Here is a 23,092-nt window from a genome sequence, read left to right on the forward strand (position 1 = left end):
GACCGCAACGCGTACGAACGCATGGCCATCCGCGTTTGTGTGCGTTGCGGGCTGATCCCATCACTGAAAAGTGAATGGGACAGCCACGCGTTTTTGCAAAATCTGCGTGCAGCATGCGTTCCCGGACCGCACAGGTCCGGAACGCATGCAGTGTGAACATCAGACATTGCACTCTATGCAATGTCTGATGTCGTGCGTTTTGGCCACCTGCACGCGTTTCCAAAACGCGGCTGGAAACGCGTGCAGTGTGAACGGGCCCTTAGTTCATTGCACGCCATAGAGGACAAACCTGGGTGCTACCAAGAAGTCATCTGTAGGGAATGTCAGCTTGAGCAGGTGGAGGGTGTCACTTGGTACTTTAAATAATGAGATATTAGCTGTCATTTGTTTGGTGTGGATTAGTATTTGAATGTGAGTTACAACCAAACCCCCACTGAGAGAACACTTTCACTTGTACAGTCATTTTGGGCAAAAGTGACAGGATAGTTCTGTAAACTTCATACAAATGTGACAAAAGAAATCCGTTTGAAGATGGCACAAGTTTATTTAGCTATGCAGTCATGCAATCAAGTTTTCCTTTTAAACAATTTGTATTATTATTATTATTTATTTTTTATTTATATAGCGCCAACATATTCCCCAGTGCTTTACAAAGCACAATATGTACCTATTCATTGACATGGTTTGCGCTGATTACTGGAATAACAATTAACATTTTTAGCGCCTTTTTATTTTTCTCTTTCTAGGCTGGCAGTGATGGGGAGAGCATTGGAAACTGTCCATTCTCACAGAGACTCTTCATGATCTTATGGCTGAAAGGAGTGGTGTTCAATGTGACAACTGTTGACTTGAAGAGGTAAGACTAGACATATGTTATGTCCTTTGAATACTTATGACTGAGAGCCTGTAAGCCGGCTTTTTGTACTGTTGATAATGTGTGTACTATAGTAATAAATAAATAATAAGGGACATAACTGTTATGACCTTTTCACATACACTGTTTTGCAGTGAATCTGTGGCCTAGTTCTTTAAAGGACAACTGTAACGAGAGGGATATGGAGGCTGCCATATTTATTTCCTTTTAAACAATACCAGTTGCCTGATAGTCCTGCTGATCGACTTGGCTGCAGTAGTGTCTGAATGACATAAGAAACAAGCATGCAGCTAATATTGTCAGATCTGACAGTAATGTCAAATGCCTCATCTGCCGTATGCTTGTTCAGGGTCTATGGCTAAAAGTATTAGAGGCAGAGGATCAGCAGGACTGCCAGGCAACTGGTATTGTTTAATAGGAAATAAACATGGCAGCCTCCATATCCCTCTTGTTAGTTACCTTTTTAAAAGCTGTTCTCCTCCTCCCCACCCCCTTGCCATTACCCCTTTTGCTTGCAGAGTTCATGCTTTCTAATTGCTTTACCATTCACCAAGCATAAGTACACACCTTACAAGTTTATTAAATACTCCTTGAACTATTTTTTTTGAAAGCAGAACTAAAGCATTGTCAGTGTTTTGCTGAATTGACATCATACCACTATTTGGTTCCAGTCCTTGAGAGGCAGATAATCTATTGCACCAATTCAGAAACCCAGTCACTGTCCAGCAAGGATACAATCCAAAAATCCTATTCCACCAGATAACTAATCAACAACTCCATTGCATACCAAGATAATTGGCTTCCACTTGTGATCACTTTGACATTATTTTGATTGTGCAGCATAAGGCCTCTTGCACACTGCAAGCAATTCAGATTCAGATTCTGCTTCAGATTCAGATTTGCAGTTTCGATTCAGATTTGCAGTTTGCTCCTTGCACACTGCAAATCTGAATCGGAGGTAAAAACTGATTAAAAAGCGGAATCTGAACCGGAATCGCTTGTAGTGTGCAAGAAGCCTAAAACATCCATTCCTGGAGCATGCCAGTGCTTGGTAGTGCAATTAAAAGTACACAATTAACTCTTGGTGGCAAGGCACTGTCAAAACCTCTCAGGGATAAGGTTGTGGATGGGCAAAAGTCTGGACATGGCTAAAAAAAAAATGCTTTATCATTCCATAGGATAAAGTCTACAATTTTAGATGTATGGAAAGTGTTTCAAATGACTGGGACTATCAGCTAAATCCCCGTACATATATTAGTTGAAACTCCGCCAAGAAAGCTGATAAAAATCGTGACAATCCAGTGTATGTACATCAACCCTTAATTTGGATTCCTCCTCATTTTGTCACTTCCCATTCCTGGATAAGGCCATCCCTCCCTGAATGGAAGAGCAGACAGTTCACCAAGAAGCCTGTGGCAGCTATTTGTGGTCATTGTGTGCATCTGACAATATCACACAGTATCACAAGTCATAAGTTCGTAGCGCTCACTATGCTACGCTGATAAGGCATGTTAACTTTGATAAGGTGTGCTATTTGAGTTATCACGGTTTAGTGAATCAATTCTTGAGAAAATCCTGTTCCTTTCAGCAAGAAAGTAAGTTATCAATGGAAAGCAGGCTCACCTTCCAATATGACAATAACATGCATAGAGCAAAACTGATCACACAGTGGCTGAATGAGATAGAGGTGAATGTCACTGCATAGCTTAGTCAGAGCTGTCAAACTGTTGAAATTTTGTGGAATGTGTTAAAAATTGCAGTCTACCAACGGTAACCATACAATTCAACTGAAATTAAAGTGCACCAAATATGAAGAGAACAAAACTATTTTTACTTACCTGGGGCTTCTTCCAGCCCCCTGTAGTCTGTCAGCTCCCTGAAAGTCTTTCTGCTGTCCTCTGTTTCACTAATAGCCCCGATAAAGTTTGTGATGCAGTTCAATTGTGCACTACTGTGCATGGGTGGTTCTGGCCTCGTGCCTCCCCATTCGCGCTCCTGTGGCTGGCAGCATTTTGCGCTTGTGCTTGTAAGACTTGTGACTGCACTTGCACAGAATGCTCTCGGCCGTGGCCAAGTGACAAGTCTACTAGGAATCCTGGGACATGTAGTCCTGTGTCCAGCAGACAGCTGTAAGAGGCAGCATCAACCTCTCCTTCTTGCCTCACTGCTTATATAGTGCAATTGGGATTAGAGTGGTGTCATCAAGATTGCAAAAACTATTTTGAAGTATCTGTCTGTTTTTTTTTTTTTTTTTTCGTACATGGATCTTAACCAGAGGATTATGATGAATGTGTATGGGAGTTGTCTGTCTACTGGCCTCTGGGGCATTATTATAAAAGGCAAGCGGAATGGCAGCTCCAGTTTAATTTATATCTATGCCCATGTTTCACAGCACAGTACTGCATGTAGATTATAATGCTGTCAGTACTTGTACCAGGAGATATCTGTGGGAATAAATTTAACTAAAGGTCGCCATGAGGGATGATCAAAGAGATGCAAATTCTTCCGAGTTGATGCAAATTTATGCACGTTTTATGCAAATATATGCAGCTTTGAAAAAGGACCAATCAATTTAAACCTGGGTTTAAATTGATTGGTCCTTTTTCAAAGCTGCATATGTTTGCATACAAATTTACATAATTTCAGAAGTATTTGCATCTCATTGATCATCCTTAGTCACAATACACTAGGCTAGTTTACCCATTGGTATTGGGGTCACTGTGACTGAATTGAATCTGCTAGAAATTGAGATCTCAAATGATGCCTGATTGATTTTTCCGTCCAAAATCTATCGATTCAGTCAATCACGCAGGACAAAAAACAAATTTTCTTGATCGATGGCAGGTCGGGAGTGCATCACTCGGTGCGTTTGATTTGGCGAAGACCGATGCAGAGTGCTGGCAGGGAGCTATTGCGCTCACCTGTCCCATCTACACACCTTCTCCCCATATGGTGGCTTCTCTCACTCTCCCTGTCTTCTCTCACTGTCCTGTGACACAAGCTGCAGCTCAAACACTTAGAAGTCCGCTGTGTATGCACAGATGGGGAAAACCTGGGCGGCCAGGCAGGCAGGCAGCGGCTTCCACAGATGTTTGACTTTATGCTGAAAAAACACTAACTGAAAATATGAGGTTTTTTTTTGTTTTTTTTTTTTGCTACTAATGTTCTAGTAATTATCCGTACTACACAACCAATTCATTATATCATATTTTTTTTTTTTCCTTAGTGTCTCTTTAATTGGGTTGAAGCACTTAGCATGTCAGTGTAGTGATCAGTTTAAGAGAGTACATATTGTGGCGCCAGGTGGTTCCCCTAATAGTAAATTATTTGTAGTTTAAATTACAGGTGTTTTAATATTTACTTCCTGGCGCTCATTCTAACCTTAACCCTCCGCTATACATGCTTAACCCCCACCCCTAATGCCTAACCTAAAAATCCAGAGTCCAAACAATTAATAGTAGCAGCTGTTCAGCTACAACCATTAAATACTTTGTACAGTAGTAGCCGATCTGCCACTAGCCGCATTGCTGATTACGGAAAATTGATACAGCAGACTATTTGGTGCCTGATGATCACGGCACCCATTTCACCTGATCTGAGTTTAAGCTATCTTTCAGTGTTCAGACTTTGTGGACTAGCACTGGAGACTTGCAGCTGGCTGCTATAGAAGTCCTTCCAGCTACGACTGAGTCAGTAATTGGCACTGCATTAGCTAATATTACTGCCATCAACAGCTGGAGATGGTTGCTTCAAATCTGTTACATGTTGCTTCTTATTTGCAGACCAAATACTAGAAATACACATATGGTAAATTATCAATATCTGCCACTGCAGCCACTAGATTTGTATTCCCTGCTTATCATGTAGAAGGCATCTGCATGTTTTATCCATGGGATGTGCTGGAAGAATGGGTCTGATCCATGAAGGTTCCACCTCTCAAATTACAGGTGAAAGATTGAAGGTCATGTTATATGTATACTTACCGATTGCTGTCACTGGCAACTTTTGTGGAGTCAATGCCCCGACAGGCAGGTGGTTTTATTTCCCTGGCTAATCAGTGTATAAGCGTCTCACCAGCAGGTGTTTGCAGCATAGAAAAGCCTGAGTGTTGGTCTAAACAAGGGCAAAAAGTATATGCATTAATCAAAGTTGTAGCTGTAATGAAACGCTGTCAATTTCTGATGGTAAACATTCCTAAAATGAAGACATTCTGGTTTGGGCATGTAGTACCAGTAGAGCTGGCTTGTATATGGACTACTGACTACAGGTGGCAAGTTTGACAGCAGCAGCAGTAGTACTATAATTGTATGGCCTGTCTGCCCTACTGTTGCTTCTATCTGAAAGGTATTATTTCTTCCAGATCTGTTTTTCTTGGTGTATGAGTAAACTAGTATATTCTTTTAATTGCTGTGATTCAGACACGAGCAATGCTGCAAATACTATATCCTATTTTAAATCCTGAGAAACCCTCATTGTTAGTGTGCTTCTTTTTTTCATTGAGACGTGTGTTGACCAAAATGGGACTTGAGCTTGCTGTAGCACAAGTGTATGCTTAACTGGAAAGGAATGTGGGTTATGAGTGTATCAGGCAGGGAGAAACAAACTTTGGCATCCAAGTGATTTCCTGCAGTTGTTCGGAACATAGCTGTGAATTTTAATTGCAAAAAATCTCCTAATAACACTTTTGGGATCAGTTTGTTGAATTGTAGTAGTTGCGGCATTTCCGAGCGGTTTTGAGTAATAGGCCCCTGTAATGTCAGTTTGGCATCTTTTTAAATAAAAAAACAGCATCCTTAGTGGCAGTCATGAAGCTTTTGAAGGAGAAAACATAACTCTGATAGTTATTCCATGCACTAAAGAGCAATCAATCAGATACTTGAAAGCTTATTGCAAATGACACCAACCCCACTTCTCTATTCCTTCAGTAAGTTAGGTAGTTAAGACATCCTTTCATATAAGAGGAACATAACTGTTTGCTTTTTACTAGGAAACCAGCAGATTTGCAGAATCTGGCTCCAGGAACGCATCCTCCCTTCATAACCTACAACCATGAAGTGAAGACTGATGTAAACAAGATAGAGGAGTTTCTGGAAGATGTGCTGTGCCCTCCAAAGTAAGTGGCTGGTCTGAGAAAGAGAAATTGTCTTGGTATGGCTGTATTTACTCCACCTATATGTACAGCACATTGTACAAGGTGTTCTCTACAACTGCCTAGTACAGTCAGTGTTCTCCCCAGGCTGTTAGCCGGGTGCTCCACCCGCTAATTTTGGTGAGCACCCGGCTGTCATCGGCTCACATCCTCATCCTTCTCCTATACTGTAAGCAGGGTTGCACCGGCCCTACAGACCCCTCCTAGCATCCCACCGGGCTACTTTTTCATGCCACCCAGCTGGAAAAAAAATTCTGGGGAGAACACGGAGTTCAGTAACGCCCCCCTCCCCCCTCTGGTTGCTTGAGAGTATGTTGAAAATAGGCCTAGCTAAAAAAAAAAAAAAAAAGTACTAGACCCCACACTGTATACTCAACTATTAATGTTGAAATACAATAATTAAAAACAAATTAGAACAAAGGACAGACTTAGCTTTATGTATCAGAGGTTTATTATTGTATAAAGAGGTGTAAAAGTAGATTTATGCATCCTGCAAGGCCAGCACTTTTGTTTCTGGTTGCTTGAGACTTCTGGATAACTGGGGTTTTACTGTAAATGCTTTGCCCTTGTCTTTCAATTAACTTGTTTATTGTATGGTGCTACAGAACATGTTGTCACCAAAATCAATGATTTTCAGCAACTGCTACAATTCTCCACAGCATTCCAAAGCCCACAATTGTCTTTTGGATTGTGAAGGCTACAAAATGGAATTTATATATATTTTTGATTATTTCAGGTATCGCAAGTTAGCTGCAAAACATCCAGAATCCAACACCGCTGGCATGGATATATTTGCAAAGTTTTCAGCCTATATAAAGAACTCCAAGCCAGATGCCAATGAAGGTGAGTGTCTAGCTTCTGTAGGTTTGTGGACAGCTCAGTTACAGGTGCAGCTTTTATGTTGTAAAATGGTTATCCCGCCCACTTCGGAAAACCACACATTGCTCCCAGTGCCCTGCGATTGTATATTGGGAAGCATTATGTGCATTTTTGTGTTGCAAAAACCGCCTGCAATTGTTTTTCTTTCTGCAAGTGTGACCCCTGCCCAAGTGTGAAATGTCCTCAAGGAAAAGTTTTTACAAGGGGTTGCTTGGGCACATTAAGATATACTGTCCTCAAAGCACCAAGTGGTAAATGTTGCTAAAAGTTATCTGTCCATTTCAATCTGCAGCCAACTAAGAATTTCCAAACTGATAAGGAAGCACAAATTGCTTTTCTTCAGTCTTCGCAACTGCTCCTAACAGAGTATTGCTGCAATGAGCCTGTCCAGAAACGCCCACTTTGCTGAAAGAGTAATTGGCTGCAAGAAGAAGCTTTGTTACTCACACCAGGGTTAATCTTTTCATGGTGTTAAGCCTCATCTACACGCGTAGATGAGGCGGCGATCCGGCGGCTCAATTAGCCGTCGGATCGCCTTTTCCGCATCCTCGCTCGCTGCGCGTGCGCCGGAATCGATACCCGCTCGTCCCCGCTCGATTCCCTGCCATTGTCCCCTCGCGGGGAACGAGCAGGGAATCGGCGGTAGCAAGATCCGACCTGTCGGATCTTATCAATCGAGCCACATCAGCAGCTCGGAAGAACAAAGAGAAATCGAGAGCCCGATATGGTGTAGTATTGTTAAGTTGGTTGTGGTTAAAAGCAAAATATTTAGATATACTCACAAACATGGGTTACCCATAGGCAACCACTTCAAGTGCAGGTGGGGAGTATTAGAACCTGACCCCACTCAGGTTTTTAAGATGTCGCTCTCTGTAGATAGGAAATGGGGTAGCACCCCTCCACCGAGGGTGGACTCAAGATTTCAGCAAGGCTTGGTGTACAGAGGCGCCAGAGTAGAATAAAAACGTTTAAAAACCGTCTAAAAAGAGGGGGATGTTCAGGTGGACTTACCTCCCTCAAAAATATAAAACTCAATTGAGTCACAATATATCAATACAAAAATATTTTATTGAACTCCACTTAGTGCAACGCGTTTCGCAGGTGTGGTCCTGCTTCATCAGGCAAACAGGAGTATAACTATAAAACAAACAGAAATATATACAAACATAATGACCCATATAAATAGCTTAAAATAAAGGCGCAGTTTAAAAACCTAAGAAGACATGATAAAATTGTAACATTTTTGGTCGCAGTGTAGTAAAAACTCGCTCTGTCTAAAAATTGCATCTAATTGATCATAAAATATGCAAAAGAATCCAAAGTGTACACAAAAGTTAATCAATATCCATAGTTGTCAATTGATATGCTAAAGTTCATCAGTTTACAGATAAAAGGATAGTCAGTTTAGTAAGTATAACATATAGTACTATTTTATGGCCCTAGAGCTTACTTGCAAGAAGAATTACTAACAGTCTAAACTGATATAATAAAATTCAGCACCTCAGCAAGAGTGACTTACCTCAATGGGTCTAGATGCAGAAGTGAGCGCCTCTGTGTAGATGTGCGAGGGGGCTCTGCTTATATAGGGAGTGTGGTTGCACTAATTGATCCTAATGCACCAATCAAAATCTGCCATGTCAGCAAGGCGTGCCAATTTGGGTGCACCTGGAAGTGGTCATGAGGCTGGAACGCACACATGGACATCAAGGCAGCATGGTGGTATAGTGGTTAGCACTCTCGCCTTGCAAGTGCTGGGTACCTGGTTTGAATCCCAGCCAAGTCAACATCTGCAAGCTTTTTTTATATATATTATATTAAGTCTCATTAATTATAGTAGTATAAGAACTCTGCGAGTGGGCAGTATCTATGTAAGGACTAGTCACTGGTATTCGTTGTTAAAAAATAATAATAAAAAAAAAAAAAAAAAAAAAAAAAAAAATTTATATATATATATTGAATGAAAAAAGATGTCATATTGCATTATTTGTGAAACTGCTAGTAAACTAATAGATCAGAAGAGACTATATATTGTTAACACCAGTTTTTGTGGTGATCAGGTAACAGTGTCACCATCTAGTGGTGAAAGTATATATGATAGCCCAGGTTATGTACAATGCTGGATAAAAGTGATACTAAAAGCTCTGAATTTTATACAAGCAACATAAGAATCAAACACAAGTTAAAATGGCAATTATAAAATTATATAAAATATTATTAAACAGATTAAATGGGAGAAGATAAGATCATAAAGTAAAAGAGAGGACCATTAAAACAGTATAAAATTGTGAGTACTAAAAATCAGGTATTTTATAGAATTAGATGGGGGGTTGGATCAGAAGATTTTCTCAAGAACCTCATTTAACCCCATGGGTACTAAGGTCTTCAGAATCTGGATCCAGTACATCTCCCTATGCCGCAATATCTCAAAAGCATTGGTGGTATTAGTGGGTAGGGCTTCTATTAGGGTGATCGTGAACAAGTGGGGGTTTTTGAGGTGATGGGTACCAAAGTGGCGAGACACGCTGTGCAGTGCATAGTTGTTGATTATATTTCTCTTGTGTTGCCCAATGCGGCTCCTGGTGGTCTGGGTAGTACGTCCGATATATTGTAACTTGCACGGGCATGAAATTAAATAAATTACATTCCTTGTTTCGCATGTGATAGTCTGTTTTATTGTGTACTGGATATTGGTTGTGAATGATTGGAAAGTGTCTGTTTGTGTAATGAAGGTGCAAGCTTGGCAACGGGGCTTTTTGCAGGTATAAAATCCTGGGCGTGAGGGATTGGTAGATTGTCCTGGGGTGTTGGAAGGAGGGTTCTTTAATCTACTTGGGGCCAGTAGGTTTCGGAGATTGGGGGCTCTCCTAAAGGTTAATGTGGGATTCTTGGGAATAGTTTTCACTAGATAAGGGTCCTGTAGCAGTATTTCCCATCTAGATTTGAGTATGGTTCTGATGGTCTTATGTTGGGAGCTGAATTTTGTAATGAATCTGGGAAAGAGGGCGGAGGAGGTGGTTGTATGGGTGGGTTGTGATGTGGGTGGTGGGTTGGGGATGGTGGCTCTGTGTTTGGCATCTCTGATTAGTTTACGTGGATATTGGCGTTCTCTGAATTTTTCTGTGAGTGTTTTTGATTGTTCATTGTAATCTTTCCTATCTGTGCAGTTGCGAAATATTCGTCTGTATTGGCTATATGGAGTGTTGGTGGTCCAGGGGCGGTGGTGATGACTGTCAAAATGAATGTAATTATTAGCGTCGACTTTCTTGAAGTGTGTTTTGGTCTTGATGATATTTGAATCGGTAAACAGGATGAGATCGAGGTATTCTATGGAAGTGTGGCTGTATTGGGAGGTGAATTGTAGTCCTGCTGGGTTTATATTCAAAAATTCTATAAACATCAGCAGCTCGATTGATAAGGCACGTAGATGCGGCTTTAAGGTGCACATTTTAAAATCTTACCACTTCTGTTATAAGGGACTACCTAAAGGTGTCCATTAATGATACATTTTTTTTATTTTTTATGAATGATTATCCAGATAACGTAAATCTGCTCGAATCATATACAAAGTGTGAGCATTTGTTCATGATGGATATAAAAACAATCCCTATAGTTGATAGTAAATGGCTAGTTTATTTAATGGTCATATTTGATCTTAGCTAAAATAAAATTGTACCATTGTTGGTAAGATTTAATTTCCAATCAAATTCTTTGTTTACTAAATCGATAAGGAATAAACAATCATTCATAAAAAATGTACCACTGATGGCCACCTTTAACCACCCCGGCGTTCTGATTAAATCGCCAGGGTGGCTGCGGGAGGTTTTTTTTTAAATTAAAAAAAAAACTATTCCATGCAGCCAACTGAAAGTTGGCTGCATGAAAGCCCACTAGATGGCGCTCCGGAGGCGTTCTTCCGATCGCCTCCGGCGGCCAGAAGTAACACGGAAGGCCGCAATAAGCGGCCTTCCGTGTTTCGCTTACCTCGTCGCCATGGCGACGAGCGGAGTGACGTCATGGACGTCAGCCGACGTCCTGACGTCAGCTGCCTCCGATCCAGCCCTTAGCGCTGGCCGGAACTGTTTGTTCCGGCTACGCTGGGGGGACCCTCTTTCGCCGCTGCACGCGGCGGATCGCCGCACTGCAGCGGCGATCAGGCAGCACACGCGGCTGGCAAAGTGCCGGCTGCGTGTGCTGCTTTTTATTTCATTGAAATCGGCCCAGCAGGGCCTGAGCGGCAGCCTCTGGCGGTGTTGGACGAGCTGAGCTCGTCCAGACCGCTCAGCAGGTTAAGTGTCCATTTACAGTATATGCACTCAGTTTACCTTTTCTAGTACATAGATTTAGTTATGATAGAACATTCAAGATTCGAATTACAAAGTTTAAAGATATCCATCAATAATACAATCTAGTGTATTGTGTTAGATGTGTTGTGCAGTGGCATAGCAACAGAGGATGCAGAGATTGTGACCACACCGGGGTCTTTGGACCAGAGTGCCCCCACTAGGGGCCCTCCCTCAACTGCAGTATTAGCTCTTCAAAGGTGCTATGCTTGTAATCACTTCTATAAATACTTTGAATAGTGGTAATCATGACCAAACTGTTCCCCTCGTCCCTGGCAGGTTTTGCTGCATTATATGAATTGTGTGTGTGTAGATTGCTTGGGGGGCTCAGCGGAAACTTGCTCTGGCCCAAACCTTCTTGGCTTCGTCACTGGCATAGTGGAATGCTTATTTTTTTATATGCATATAAAAATCATATAAAATCTGATTTTCAAACTGAACAGTAATACAAAATTTTGGATGATGCATTTGCTTTCAGCCACACATTAAAGACCATACAGTTCTGGCCCTTAATTCAACTGAGAAAAAATGTTTTTGGGGACTACATTTGAATGTCTATATTAAGGTGTGGAAATCCCCATTGCTAAATGTAATTCTTTCATTTTTAATTGGGTTGCTTTTCAAAATTTATATTTATTTTCAGTCTCGTGCTGCAGGATTTATGTTTTTATTAAGCTGGATGTCTTTCTGAAATGTAGTTCTTTGCAGAGAAACAGATGGACGGGACAAGATGTTCTTGTAGCATTTGAAATTTTAAATGACATGCTCTTTGTGTCTTCTAATTGTCATTCATGTTATTTAGTAGGACTAGTTAGTGCTATTGTGGCCAAAGTGGGAAGCTCTGTGTAGTTTGACTTGCACATTCATTTATTTTCCTTTACTCATAAATGTAAGGATGAGTGCTGGGTACACTTATAAAGGATCGGTGTGTTTTTAGATACACTATCCTGATGTAGCACTGGCCACCGTTATTAAAAGGAAGAGCCACCGGAACACTTGTATACTAAAGCAGCTCAAACTTTGGGGTTATTTCTAGTGCAACTTTTCCACCTATTATTCACATTGCAGCCTCCCCGACCCCCAGTTCTGTATATTACCAATACAGCTGAAGGGTTTAATGGGTGGTAGTAGTAACATATACAGTACTTCCCCTGCCTTCAGACATTGCCACTACTGGAAGCGTTTGCTTATGACCTTCTATTGACCAACCAGCGCTTGCCTGTCGTCCACCAGCACATGTGATAATTCATTATACAATGACCAAGCACGTAATATACTAAGCTCAAGCACAATAGTTACTGTTACAAGTGAAAAGACCTCTCCCCCTCAAGGATACAGATGTTAGTACTAGCCTGGCAGAGTTGTGAAAGCTTTGTACAGACATGATATGATAGCCTGACATGATCATGTATTAGTTTGTGTGTGGAGCAATGCCCATGCTCAGGTGTGTGTGTGTTACATAGTTACATAGTTATTTTGGTTGAAAAAAGACATGCGTCCATCGAATTCAACCAGAGAACAAAGTACAACACCAGCCTGCTCCCTCACATATCCCTGTTGTTCCAGAGGAAGGCGAAAAAACCCTTACAAGGCATGGTCCAATTAGCCCCAAAAGGGAAAAATTCCTTCCCGACTCCAGATGGCAATCAGATAACATCCCTGGATCAACACCATTGGGCATTACCTAGTAATTGTTGCCATGGATGTCTTTCAACGCAAGGAAAGCATCTAAGCCCCCTTTAAATGCAGGTATAGAGTTTGCCATAACGACTTCCTGTGGCAATGCATTCCACATCTTAATCACTCTTACTGTAAAGAACCCTTTCCTAAATAAATGGCTAAAACGTTTTTCCTCCATGCACAGATCATGTCCTTTGAGAAGGCCTAGGGACAAAAAGCTCATCCGCCAAGCTTTTAAATTGCCCTCTGATGTATTTACACATGTTAATTAGATCCCCTCTAAGGCGTCTTTTCTCTAGACTAAATTAACCCAGCTTATCTAACCTTTCTGTGTGTCTCTGCCAAGCATGTTGTGCTATCAAAGAGTAGAGGAGGAGGAACTCTTGAAACACAATGACAGTCGGCTGAATAAATTCAGTACAGCCAGTGGATATTCCTCAAAGCAGGGTTAGGTATGGAGGAGAAGATGCACCTGTGTGGATATCAGGTTGTCACCTACAATATACACATCTGTATTTGAGTCAACAAAATAGTACTGTCTGTATGAGGCTTTTTAATCTCCTCCTCCGCTGTAACCAAAATCTTAAAAATATTTAAAAAAATGATCTCATTTTAACTGGGTAAAATAAGGAAATTTCAAGGACTTTAAAAGAAAGATTCAACAATAGAAGTGTATAGCCCTGTTTGATGCTTCATTGTTAGACTAGTGGTTAGGTCTCTCTCATGGGGGCACGTCATTGTCGTGGGAGAGTCTATTAGGGATAATTTGTGCACAATTTATGCTGAAGTGAACGCCTTCCTTTTACTGTACCTGTTTTTGAATACAAGGTGTGTAATCTGCCCATTATTTGAGGTCTGCCCACTTGTGCAGGTAGTTACATCAGGTGCAGCGTCTGTTTGGAAGTACTGCCATTACCTTCTGCTGTATAATAAAAGTGTATAGTTGGAGACAAAAGGAGAATGATTGTCATAAAAACGTTTTATATACACTTAATCTTAAATGGGGACTTGGTACTGTGGCGCTGTCTATATACCGTAGAATACATATAATGTGCAGAAACATCTTAACTGTTATGGAAAAGCATCTTGGTGCTGCTCATGACATGGGCACGCCTTCGGTAAGTTTCACTCTAACTAGTATGTGAAATGTGCAGACTACTGTTATAGTAATTAGTATATTATTACTGTTATAGTAATAAGAATCACGATAATAATTGTGCGAAAGGAGTACAAAAAACAGCGTGGCAAAGGGAAGGCAAAAAGTGTAAGCTTCAGCAGTACTGCAACGTCAACAGTGGTGGCACCAGCTGCAAAAAAATTTTTTTTCGGGGGACACAAAGGCTGGCTGGTGGGGCCCATTTGTGCAATTCAAAATCGATGTATGGCAAGCTTTAGATATGTTTGCCTAACTCAGGTGGTAAAATGAATGCTAATGGTCAGCAATGATGGGAACCAAATATAAACATCACAAACAGAACTCAGAGGCTTTTGAGCAGACTGTTCAAATGATGGTGATATTACTGAGGAAAATTTACCTGCAGATGTAATCGGCTAGTTTTTTGCTGGATTGCTTTAGGGCTCGTTTCCACTATCGCGAATCTGCATGCGTCCAACGCATGCAGATCCGCACATGTAATGCAAGTGGATGGGCCTGTTTCCACTGTAGCGTTGTTGAGGTGCGTTTTTTTCAGCGTGAAAAAAACGCACAAAAGAGCCAACGATTTCGCCTGCGTCGGGAATCCGTGCGAATCGCCGCTAATGTATTTAATAGTAAAAACGCATGCGTTTGTTACATGCGTTTTTACCGCGTGCGATTTCGCACCTTTTTCAATTTTATTTAGCCCTGGCAGTGTCATGGTTAATTTCGCATGGCACCCTCGCAGGCGAAATCGCGGGTAAAAACGCATGTGGAAACGCATCCGCATGCGTTTTTACAAGCGTCGGAATGCGGCCGAAATCGCGTCGCAACAGTGGAAACAAGCCCTTAATCTTCACTTGCTAGCAAGCTACTCCTGTGTGGACAGATCAGACAAATCATGCCAAATCCCAGCCTGTGTCTCACGACTCTACAAGCAAGGGGAGGGTGAAGAGGCAGGAGGGAAAGAAACACTGTGTGTGTGTAATTCCTTATCTTAGTAGCTAAGCATTGCTAGAAACTAGAGCTCTAGTTTATTGGCTAATTTAAATGAAAAACGCTAGTATGCCTTCTTCAGATTCTATTCCTGTTGACTGACAATGTTTAAACATTCAGTCAGAATGAGGTAGAGAGATGTTTTTGCAAATATAAGTATTATCCAGATACATTAATTACAAAGGATGATCTTGCAAGGATTGTGAGATATTTATGACAAATTGATAAGACCCTTGGTTTCCTTAAAGGGAAGGTTCAGGGAGGGTGGGTAAAAAATAGAAATCAATTTCCGCTTACCTGGGGCTTCCTCCAGCCCGTGGCAGGCAGGAGGTGCCCTCGCAGCCGCTCTGCATTCTCCCGGTGGCCGACCTGGCCAGGCCGGCTGCCAGGTCGGGCTCTTCTGCGCTCCAAGGCTCGGAACTTCTGCGTCCCACGCCGGCGTGCTGACGTCATCGGACGTCCTCCGGGCTCTACTGCGCAGGCGCAGAACTACTGCGCCTGCGCAGTAGAGCCCAGAGGACGTCCGATGACGTCAGCGCGCCGGCGTGGGACGCAGAAGTTCCGAGCCTTGGAGCGCAGAAGAGCCCGACCTGGCAGCCGGCCTGGCCAGGTCGGGTCGGCCACCGGGAGCCTGCGGAGCGGCGGCGAGGGCACCTCCTGCCTGCCACGGGCTGGAGGAGGCCCCAGGTAAGTGGAAATTGATTTTTATTTTTTACCCACCCTCCCTGAACCTTCCCTTTAACGCCTACATAGACTCAGGCCTATTGTACACTGCAAGCGATTCAGATTCCGCTTTTTAATCTGTTTTTACTTCCGATTCAGATTCAGATTTGCAGTTTTCTCCCTGCACACTGCAAATCGGAATCTGAATCTGATGTAAAAACTGATTAAAAAGCGGAATCTGAATCGCTTGCAGTGTGCAAGAAGCCTCAGGCTGACGTGGAGAGTTTTTTTTTACAGACCCTATTCTGTTCAGTCTACACTGCTGGAGCCCGGAAACAGTTGTACTGTATGGTACAAAACAGGGGCACAGTGACTCCTGGTCGAAGGGGAGCAGCACCCCAGTGTAGCGTCCCCACTGAATGTCAATAGTAAATCAAGGTATAAAAAGATATTTAGCTACTAAATGCTACAATGGAAATGTGAGAAAATAACCTGCTGAAGTGTACCTTTTTGTTTGTTTTTTTCACTGGACTTTGTATTTTCTCAGACTGTATATTATGCTTTAAAGCAGCCTTATTGTGTACAAACTCTGTATGTATTAGTGTTGTCCGGATCATGAACGATTCGGATCTTTGATCCGAATCTATTTTATGAGTCGATCATCCGAATCACCAAAATGAGTGATTCGGATCGCAAACGGGGCGGGGCCAGGAGCGACACGCCCCCTCTCAGCGGGCAGCGGGGTCCTGGAAGCAGAGCTGAGATGGATCGCTCTGTTGTATGGGAGGCAGCCTTGCAGGGAGACAGGTAGATGAGAGAGAGGGGACATGGGTGCCACTGCCAGATATGTGTAGAGCACACATACTGGCTATAACGTGCTGCCCATTATAGGCTGGCTGTTCCGTAGTTGTGCAGTGAACACATTGGAAGCTTTTGGCTCAGCACAGCTCAGTAACTTTGCAGACAGTGATTGAAAAGCAATATAATCCTCCTGCACTCGGCACTAAACAGCTGCACTTATCTTCTGGGAATGCTTTCTTTCACTGTGCGACCTTTTCTTTCAAAGTGTACAGATGAACATATAGGTGAAATATATGTAAAGCATATGACTTCAGCATGTGGGTATTACGTGCAAACATTTCTGCTCTCTGCTCGTCCCTCCTCCCTTCCCTGTCCACTCCCTGCCCTCTGTCCATCTTCTCCCCTTCTCTGTGTGTCCACTCCCTCCCCTTCTCCTGTCCACAGACCTGTCCTGCTGTTCATTTCACCCCCAATGCTTCCGGTAGTAAAATGATCCGAGATTCGAATCAAAGATCCGGATCTCTTCAATGATCCGATTCGAATCATCCGGATCATTGAAAAGATCCGAACTTCCCATCTCTAGTATGTATACATTTTTTCATCACCGTATTCTGCAAAGGTCCCTCATACTTATCATTCAAGGGATAAGTTCAGTGTAATCCAGACAGGTGAAGGGTGGACCCTATTCTTCACAGCCACACTTGCGTCCATGTCTGCGGAAGTCCACACTGCGCAGACACAGCACAGCCTGTGCAGTATCATGGAGGGAAATGCAGTGCACGAGCGACTTCATGCTACTCCACAGGCCGTATTTGCACCTCCTCACTGCGGTCATGCTCATGTGCAGCTGCGTGACCATATTCAACAAGCCCTAACCTAATGAGGCTTCCCTTGCTGTCCTGTGGTCCCCCGTTGCCGCTTGCGGACTTTCTTGCTGATTGAGGCCGCAGTCCTGGCCTGAGCCCGACTGTCTGCGCAAGTAGCAGCTGTACTTGCACAGGAGCGGTATGGACGCACTTGACCCTGATCAGATTACTAACCAGCCCTTTTCAGCAATCTATGAAGGATCTGCGCTCATCTGGGGACCAGACGACAGCGAGGGAAGCCTCATTAGGATCCAGAGTCTTTCTTCTTAGCCAAGTATGTGATTTTATACTCAAGCTTCATTTCTGGTTCAATTTAAAAAAACCTTTCACAGAACCAGCACTGTACATACACATTGTTTAGCTATAGCTCAGTAGAAAGGTAAGGAGGGATGACAGATGGTACATGATCTAGTAGTGTACTGTGGTGCAAGAACAAAAGGAGTCAATGCACTCATTTTTTGCTAGTAGTTTTAATGATCCACCATGGCAGATTGCTTAATGGGGAGGGGGTGGGCGGGGTCAACACAGCTGTACAAATGGTAGATTCTCAGTTGAGATGGCTCAGAACTATTTTCTCTAGCGTGTACAAGGCTTTAAGTTAGAGTATGACTTCTTTCTTTAGTCATGAAATTATACCTTTTCATTAGATTCATTAACTTGAAAGGTGAAGCTGCACCATTGCTTAAAAATGATCTTGCCAAAGAAGCCCTTGCCTCTAGCCACATATAGCAACGATGTTCTCGAGTTCTGTGGTTACTTGGCAGCTGAAAACCAAGTGGTTGAAAATCATCACATGGAACATCTTGGGGCAGACAGTGGACCGCAGCACTGCATGAACAATGTCCTGACTGATGACACAGAAAACTGAGGGACTGGCGGGCAGTAAGGGGCTGTTAAAAATGCTATTTCAGCATCCATCTGAATGTCTAAAAATCAGCCTTGTAGGTCCACTAAGTAATTAGACTGAATTGTGATTCTGTGTTCTTTGTGTATTCATTTTGTAACCAGATGTCTTTTTTTCCACCTCTGCAATACTGTGCTGCCCTCTGCAGTTCTGTGAAGTAATCACTTGAATCAAATATATATTTAAAAGCTACAGCTGGCTTACTTATGAGAAGACTGAGGTTCTGTATTTTCTTGTGGAGTTTTGTCCTTTGCAAAGTAAATGTAATATCTATGATTAAGAAGTAATATGTTAGTCTCGCTGTCTGTAAAATGTCTTGTGTGAAAGAAAGTTTATCTTCTACTTTTGTCCCATATAGCATTAGAGAGAGGATTGCTAAAAACACTGCAGAAGCTGGATGACTACCTAAACTCTCCACTACCGGATGAAATTGATGAGAACAGTATCGAGGATGTTACAGCCTCTACCCGAAAATTCCTAGATGGTGATGAAATGACCTTGGCTGACTGCAACCTCTTGCCTAAACTTCACATAGTTAAGGTAAAAATGTATAATGAACATTTATGGACTGTTAATAGTGTATAATGGAATTGTTTAAAGGTGATCTTCAGGAATATTCTTTTTCACTATGGGTTCTACAGCCCCATCATATCTTCACATAAAAGCTGTAAGATCATAAATGCCCGCCACTCTGATCAACCACTTTAAGGAAACCATCAATGTGATTGTTCAGGATCAGTTAGGCCCACCAGGTTCTCTTTTTTTTTTTTAATAGTCGTTCACTAAAAATTGTACCATTAATGGGCACCTTAAGTGCAGCATCACTTTAAATGTATCCGCATATGATGTAGTGAATCATAACAAGAAGTTAAAGTGAACCTGAGATGGTTCACTAGTGCTTATTTAGACTCTCCTGAGGCTTCCTCCAGCCTCATGAGCATCGTGGCCTGGGTCCCTCTGTTATGCCGCTATGACTCCTGGTAATCCGGGTAGTCTCGACTTCTGCGCCTGCTCGGCGCCATGCGCAGAAGACCTAGACTGGTGGCGGATGACCAGATTACCGGGAGTCGTACCGCCAGATCGGAGGGGCCAAGGAGGACTGCGAGGGAAGCCACAGTGCTCATAGGCCTGGAGGAAGCCCCAGGGAAGTATAAATAAGTGAAGTGTACCATTTCTAGCACACTTTAAATTGAACAACTTAAAACCTATTTCTTTTTGGCTGCACAGTGGAGCGTCTCCTTTTTTTTATTTATTTATAATCCGAGAACAAAACCTTTCTGCTTTGCTCTGCTTTGCCAAATCAGTTTATTAGGACTGAGATCCGGGGTAATAATTATTGATATCTCTGTGCAGCCTCTGTTTTGATATTCCTGAAAAGTGTGCTGAAAATGTAATTGGTGGCCATACATCTCTCAATCTGCCACAAGATCGACCTTCAGATAGAGTTCTCTTTGATTTGAATCTGATTTTAGAGGGATCTATTACCTGCCCACCCACTGCAGACAGAATTCGGTATTACTTTTTCTGTCTATCTACTCCAAGAAAGAATTTAGTACCTGAGGGAGAATTTTGATTTAAAAAGTCCAGTGGTTTACACTGGGATGCCAATTTGTTTAACATAGTTACATGAATGGTTATAGATCCACTTCAGTGTTCTGTCATAACCCAGTTTCCTGCCGTTTGTTGTTATACAGGTGGTGACTAAAAAGTACAGAGACTTTGACATCCCAAAGTCCATGACTGGGATCTGGAGATATCTGACTAATGCATACAGTCGAGATGAATTCACCAACACTTGTCCGGAAGATCGAGAGATAGAGAGTGCATACGCAGATGTCGCCAAAAGGCTCACTAAGTGAACTGTGCTTTAAAAACCAGACGAGGCCTTAACTTCCAAGACACAAAATACTTGCAGGGCAAAACTCAAGTTTCATTTTTTTTTTTTTTTTTTTTTTTAAATCTCTTTGAAAGTAAAAGTCCTTAGGCCTCTTGTTATATTAGTGTAAAATGAGGCTTAGATTGAGCCTATTTCCCCACAAAACAATTGTTTGGGTATTTATTGGGTTGAGTAAACATGGTTGCTGTGTACAGTGTTACAGTTATCTGAATCTTTCCAAACTTGTTAAAGAAAACCTCTTTATTCATGTACCATTAGTCTTTACATTATTTCTTTCCCCCACTGTGAACGTTGTTGCCGTCCATGACGCTGAGATAATGTGCCATAGTAATGCCACTTTTACTTCACTCAGTTCACATAGAAGTAGCTATGTGCTGTTTCCTCCAATGCTGAAAGCAGGTCTTTTATGCTATATAATTAAAAAATAAACCGATCAATAGGAAGGCTTGTTGTGTTACTGCCACTGTGCAGCATCATGTTGCTGCTGGTGAATGAGCTAATGACTAGCTGGAATATTTATGCTCAGGATAATTTGTCCCACACATAGGCCCATATGCAAATAAAATTTCCTCATGAGTTTTCTCCTGGGAGATATTTTTTCATCTTCATTTTAAAATAACTTTCCAGCACTTTTCAGCTAAAAAAAATGTACCAAAAAGTAGGTAAACCATATCAAAATTTTGAGTATCTTCTTGCGTTCTGGTGGCTTAAATGGCATTTTATTGCCAAGTTTTAAAATCTCACCTAGGTGAAAACTCAGGTGAAAAAGATCATTGCATATGGACCCTAGTCTGACGCAAGACTGAAAACCGGGCTGTGGTGGTAGCTTGCTTCACTGTGGAGGCACTGGGGCAAGAAGCAGCCTGACTGATAGACCTGTCTTTTAGCTTTGTATAAAATCAAATCTGCACTACATTTGTACAGGTGCTTCCACTGTAAATTTAAAAAAAATCAAAAACTTTGTCAGGTGTTATAAACTCAGATCAGATGTTTAAGACAAAAATTGCAAACGTTTTGATAAAGAAGCGCATTGAATAAAACTTGCTATGTGCCTGGATTTGGCTTGATCGATTTCCCTTCAGTTGCTTCTAAATTGATTACTGCTGTCAAGAGGTAGTCCTTGACTTCTAAAGGCCCATACACACAATTTATTGATGTCGCCCAATGGGGATCGGGACCTGACCCCTCGAGTAACACTGCAGGGCCGAGGCTGTATAGACTCAGCTGTACAGTACCAATATGTCGTGGTTGCTGGGGTGAGTGGCGCCAACAAAGGTATCGGCATTGCTGGGCTGAATTGATCCACCTGGCAGATCACTGGTGGGGACCAATGTACACTCGGTAGAGGCGGTGGTTATTGGCCGCCTCTGCCGACTTTAATCTAGCATGTGTAAGGGGGTTTACACTTCCTAATTAACAGATTAAAAATGCTCTACCTTGTCCAGAGGCTTATATACAGTCATTTCTGTATCCAACGTTGCAGATACAGCCCTTCTTTTAGTATCACCAGCATTGGAGGGTCCTGCATGCATAAACAATCTAATTGAGACTCTAGTTTGTTAAATTGCAGATGTTTGGCTATGTCTAGCTAATGTTTAATAGAACACCAGTATTGGCATTACAAAGTTCACAGCCTGGAAGCCTAAGGCCCCTTTACAGTGGAAGTGCCAATTATGAAACTATCAATTCTGTAACTGTACGGTTTGCAATTGTGATTGGGGGACTACCAGATGAAATCTCCTGATTAGAGATGGTCAAGGGCAGGTTAATGCAAATGTTATGTTCATTTTATGCAAATGTCTGCAGCTTGGAATTGGACAATCAAATTCAGTAGTTGATTTCCAATTCCAGGCAGCATGAATTAGTATAATCTTTGCATGAACTAGATGAAAGCATCTACACCGTATTGACCATCTCTACTTCCTTACTATTGTAATTGGCACATTGAATGACAAAATAAATACAAGAAATCTCAATCTTTGATTTATCTGGGAGAAAATACTTTTTAGGCACTAGTCTACTTTAGGGAACCCATCAGAAAACCTCATAAGGAAATTCCGCTACATGATTGGGTGGATGCCCCCCCCCCCCCCTGATCTGCTAAGTTTCTAATAGGTTGCAGTAACTTACAAACACACTATTTAGCCAATCGCAACACTTTGTGCTGTAAGAGAGCGCTATGATTGGAGAACTGTTCCTTATGAGGTTTCCTGCTGGGTCCACTAAAGTAGACTAGCACCCCATTTTATGTCAAAACGAAAAAATCCTGTTCTCAATGGATTTGTAATGCTTTTTTGACCATGATATGTATAGGTACACAAATCTAGACTTCAGTATTTAGTGGAAGGAAATGCCTCTCAAAGCATTGACCACTCAGAGCATCTGTCTTGTTTCTGCACACACCAAATCAGCCTAGAAGGAAATTGGCAGATGTAAGGCAGAGCTTTATGGTGGCAGGTTTATTTCTTCAGTAGCTGTTTTGTGTGACTGCTTGAATCTGAACAGTGGCTTTGGGCAACAGATGCAGTTGTTATTCTTGGGGGGGGGGGGGGGGGGGGGCAGTGCCTACATTGACATTTTTAAGAGAAGCTATGGGCATTATCCATAATATTCTGTTTCACACAGCTCCACCAGAAACAAATGCTGTATGAGATGAACATTCATTTCAAGCATGTCTGGTCTTCCAGTGCTTTAATTTAACTGCATTCTAATATACTCCACTAAAATGATTCTAAAGCAAACCTGATCAATATAAATATATCATGATGATGAAGTTCATACACATGGGATACTACAGTAAAAATGGCTTGTGTACATACTTCCTGATTTCAGGGATTGTAGCAGGCAAAGTGGGTGTGAATAAATTGAGCTGAACTTGGCTGTTAAGCCTACTACACACAAAGATGTT

The 23,092-nt window shown here is 42.0% G+C and overlaps 1 protein-coding gene across 2 annotated transcripts in view; it reads left to right on the forward strand.

The window, feature by feature from the left end:
* Positions 1-20,627, forward strand: part of CLIC4 (chloride intracellular channel 4) — an 82,297-nt gene extending 61,670 nt beyond the window's left edge. For both annotated transcript variants that reach the window (XM_068268973.1, XM_068268974.1), the window contains exons 2-6: positions 747-856; positions 5,862-5,987; positions 6,760-6,866; positions 18,646-18,827; positions 19,982-20,627. In XM_068268973.1, coding sequence (XP_068125074.1) covers positions 747-856; positions 5,862-5,987; positions 6,760-6,866; positions 18,646-18,827; positions 19,982-20,146 — 690 coding nt within the window. In that variant the 3' untranslated portion in view covers positions 20,147-20,627. The remainder of the gene's footprint in view (positions 1-746; positions 857-5,861; positions 5,988-6,759; positions 6,867-18,645; positions 18,828-19,981) is intronic.
* Positions 20,628-23,092: the final 2,465 nt, after the last annotated feature.

The sequence above is a fragment of the Hyperolius riggenbachi genome, chromosome 2 (assembly GCF_040937935.1).
Source record: "Hyperolius riggenbachi isolate aHypRig1 chromosome 2, aHypRig1.pri, whole genome shotgun sequence".
Classification (NCBI taxonomy): Eukaryota; Metazoa; Chordata; class Amphibia; order Anura; family Hyperoliidae; genus Hyperolius; species Hyperolius riggenbachi.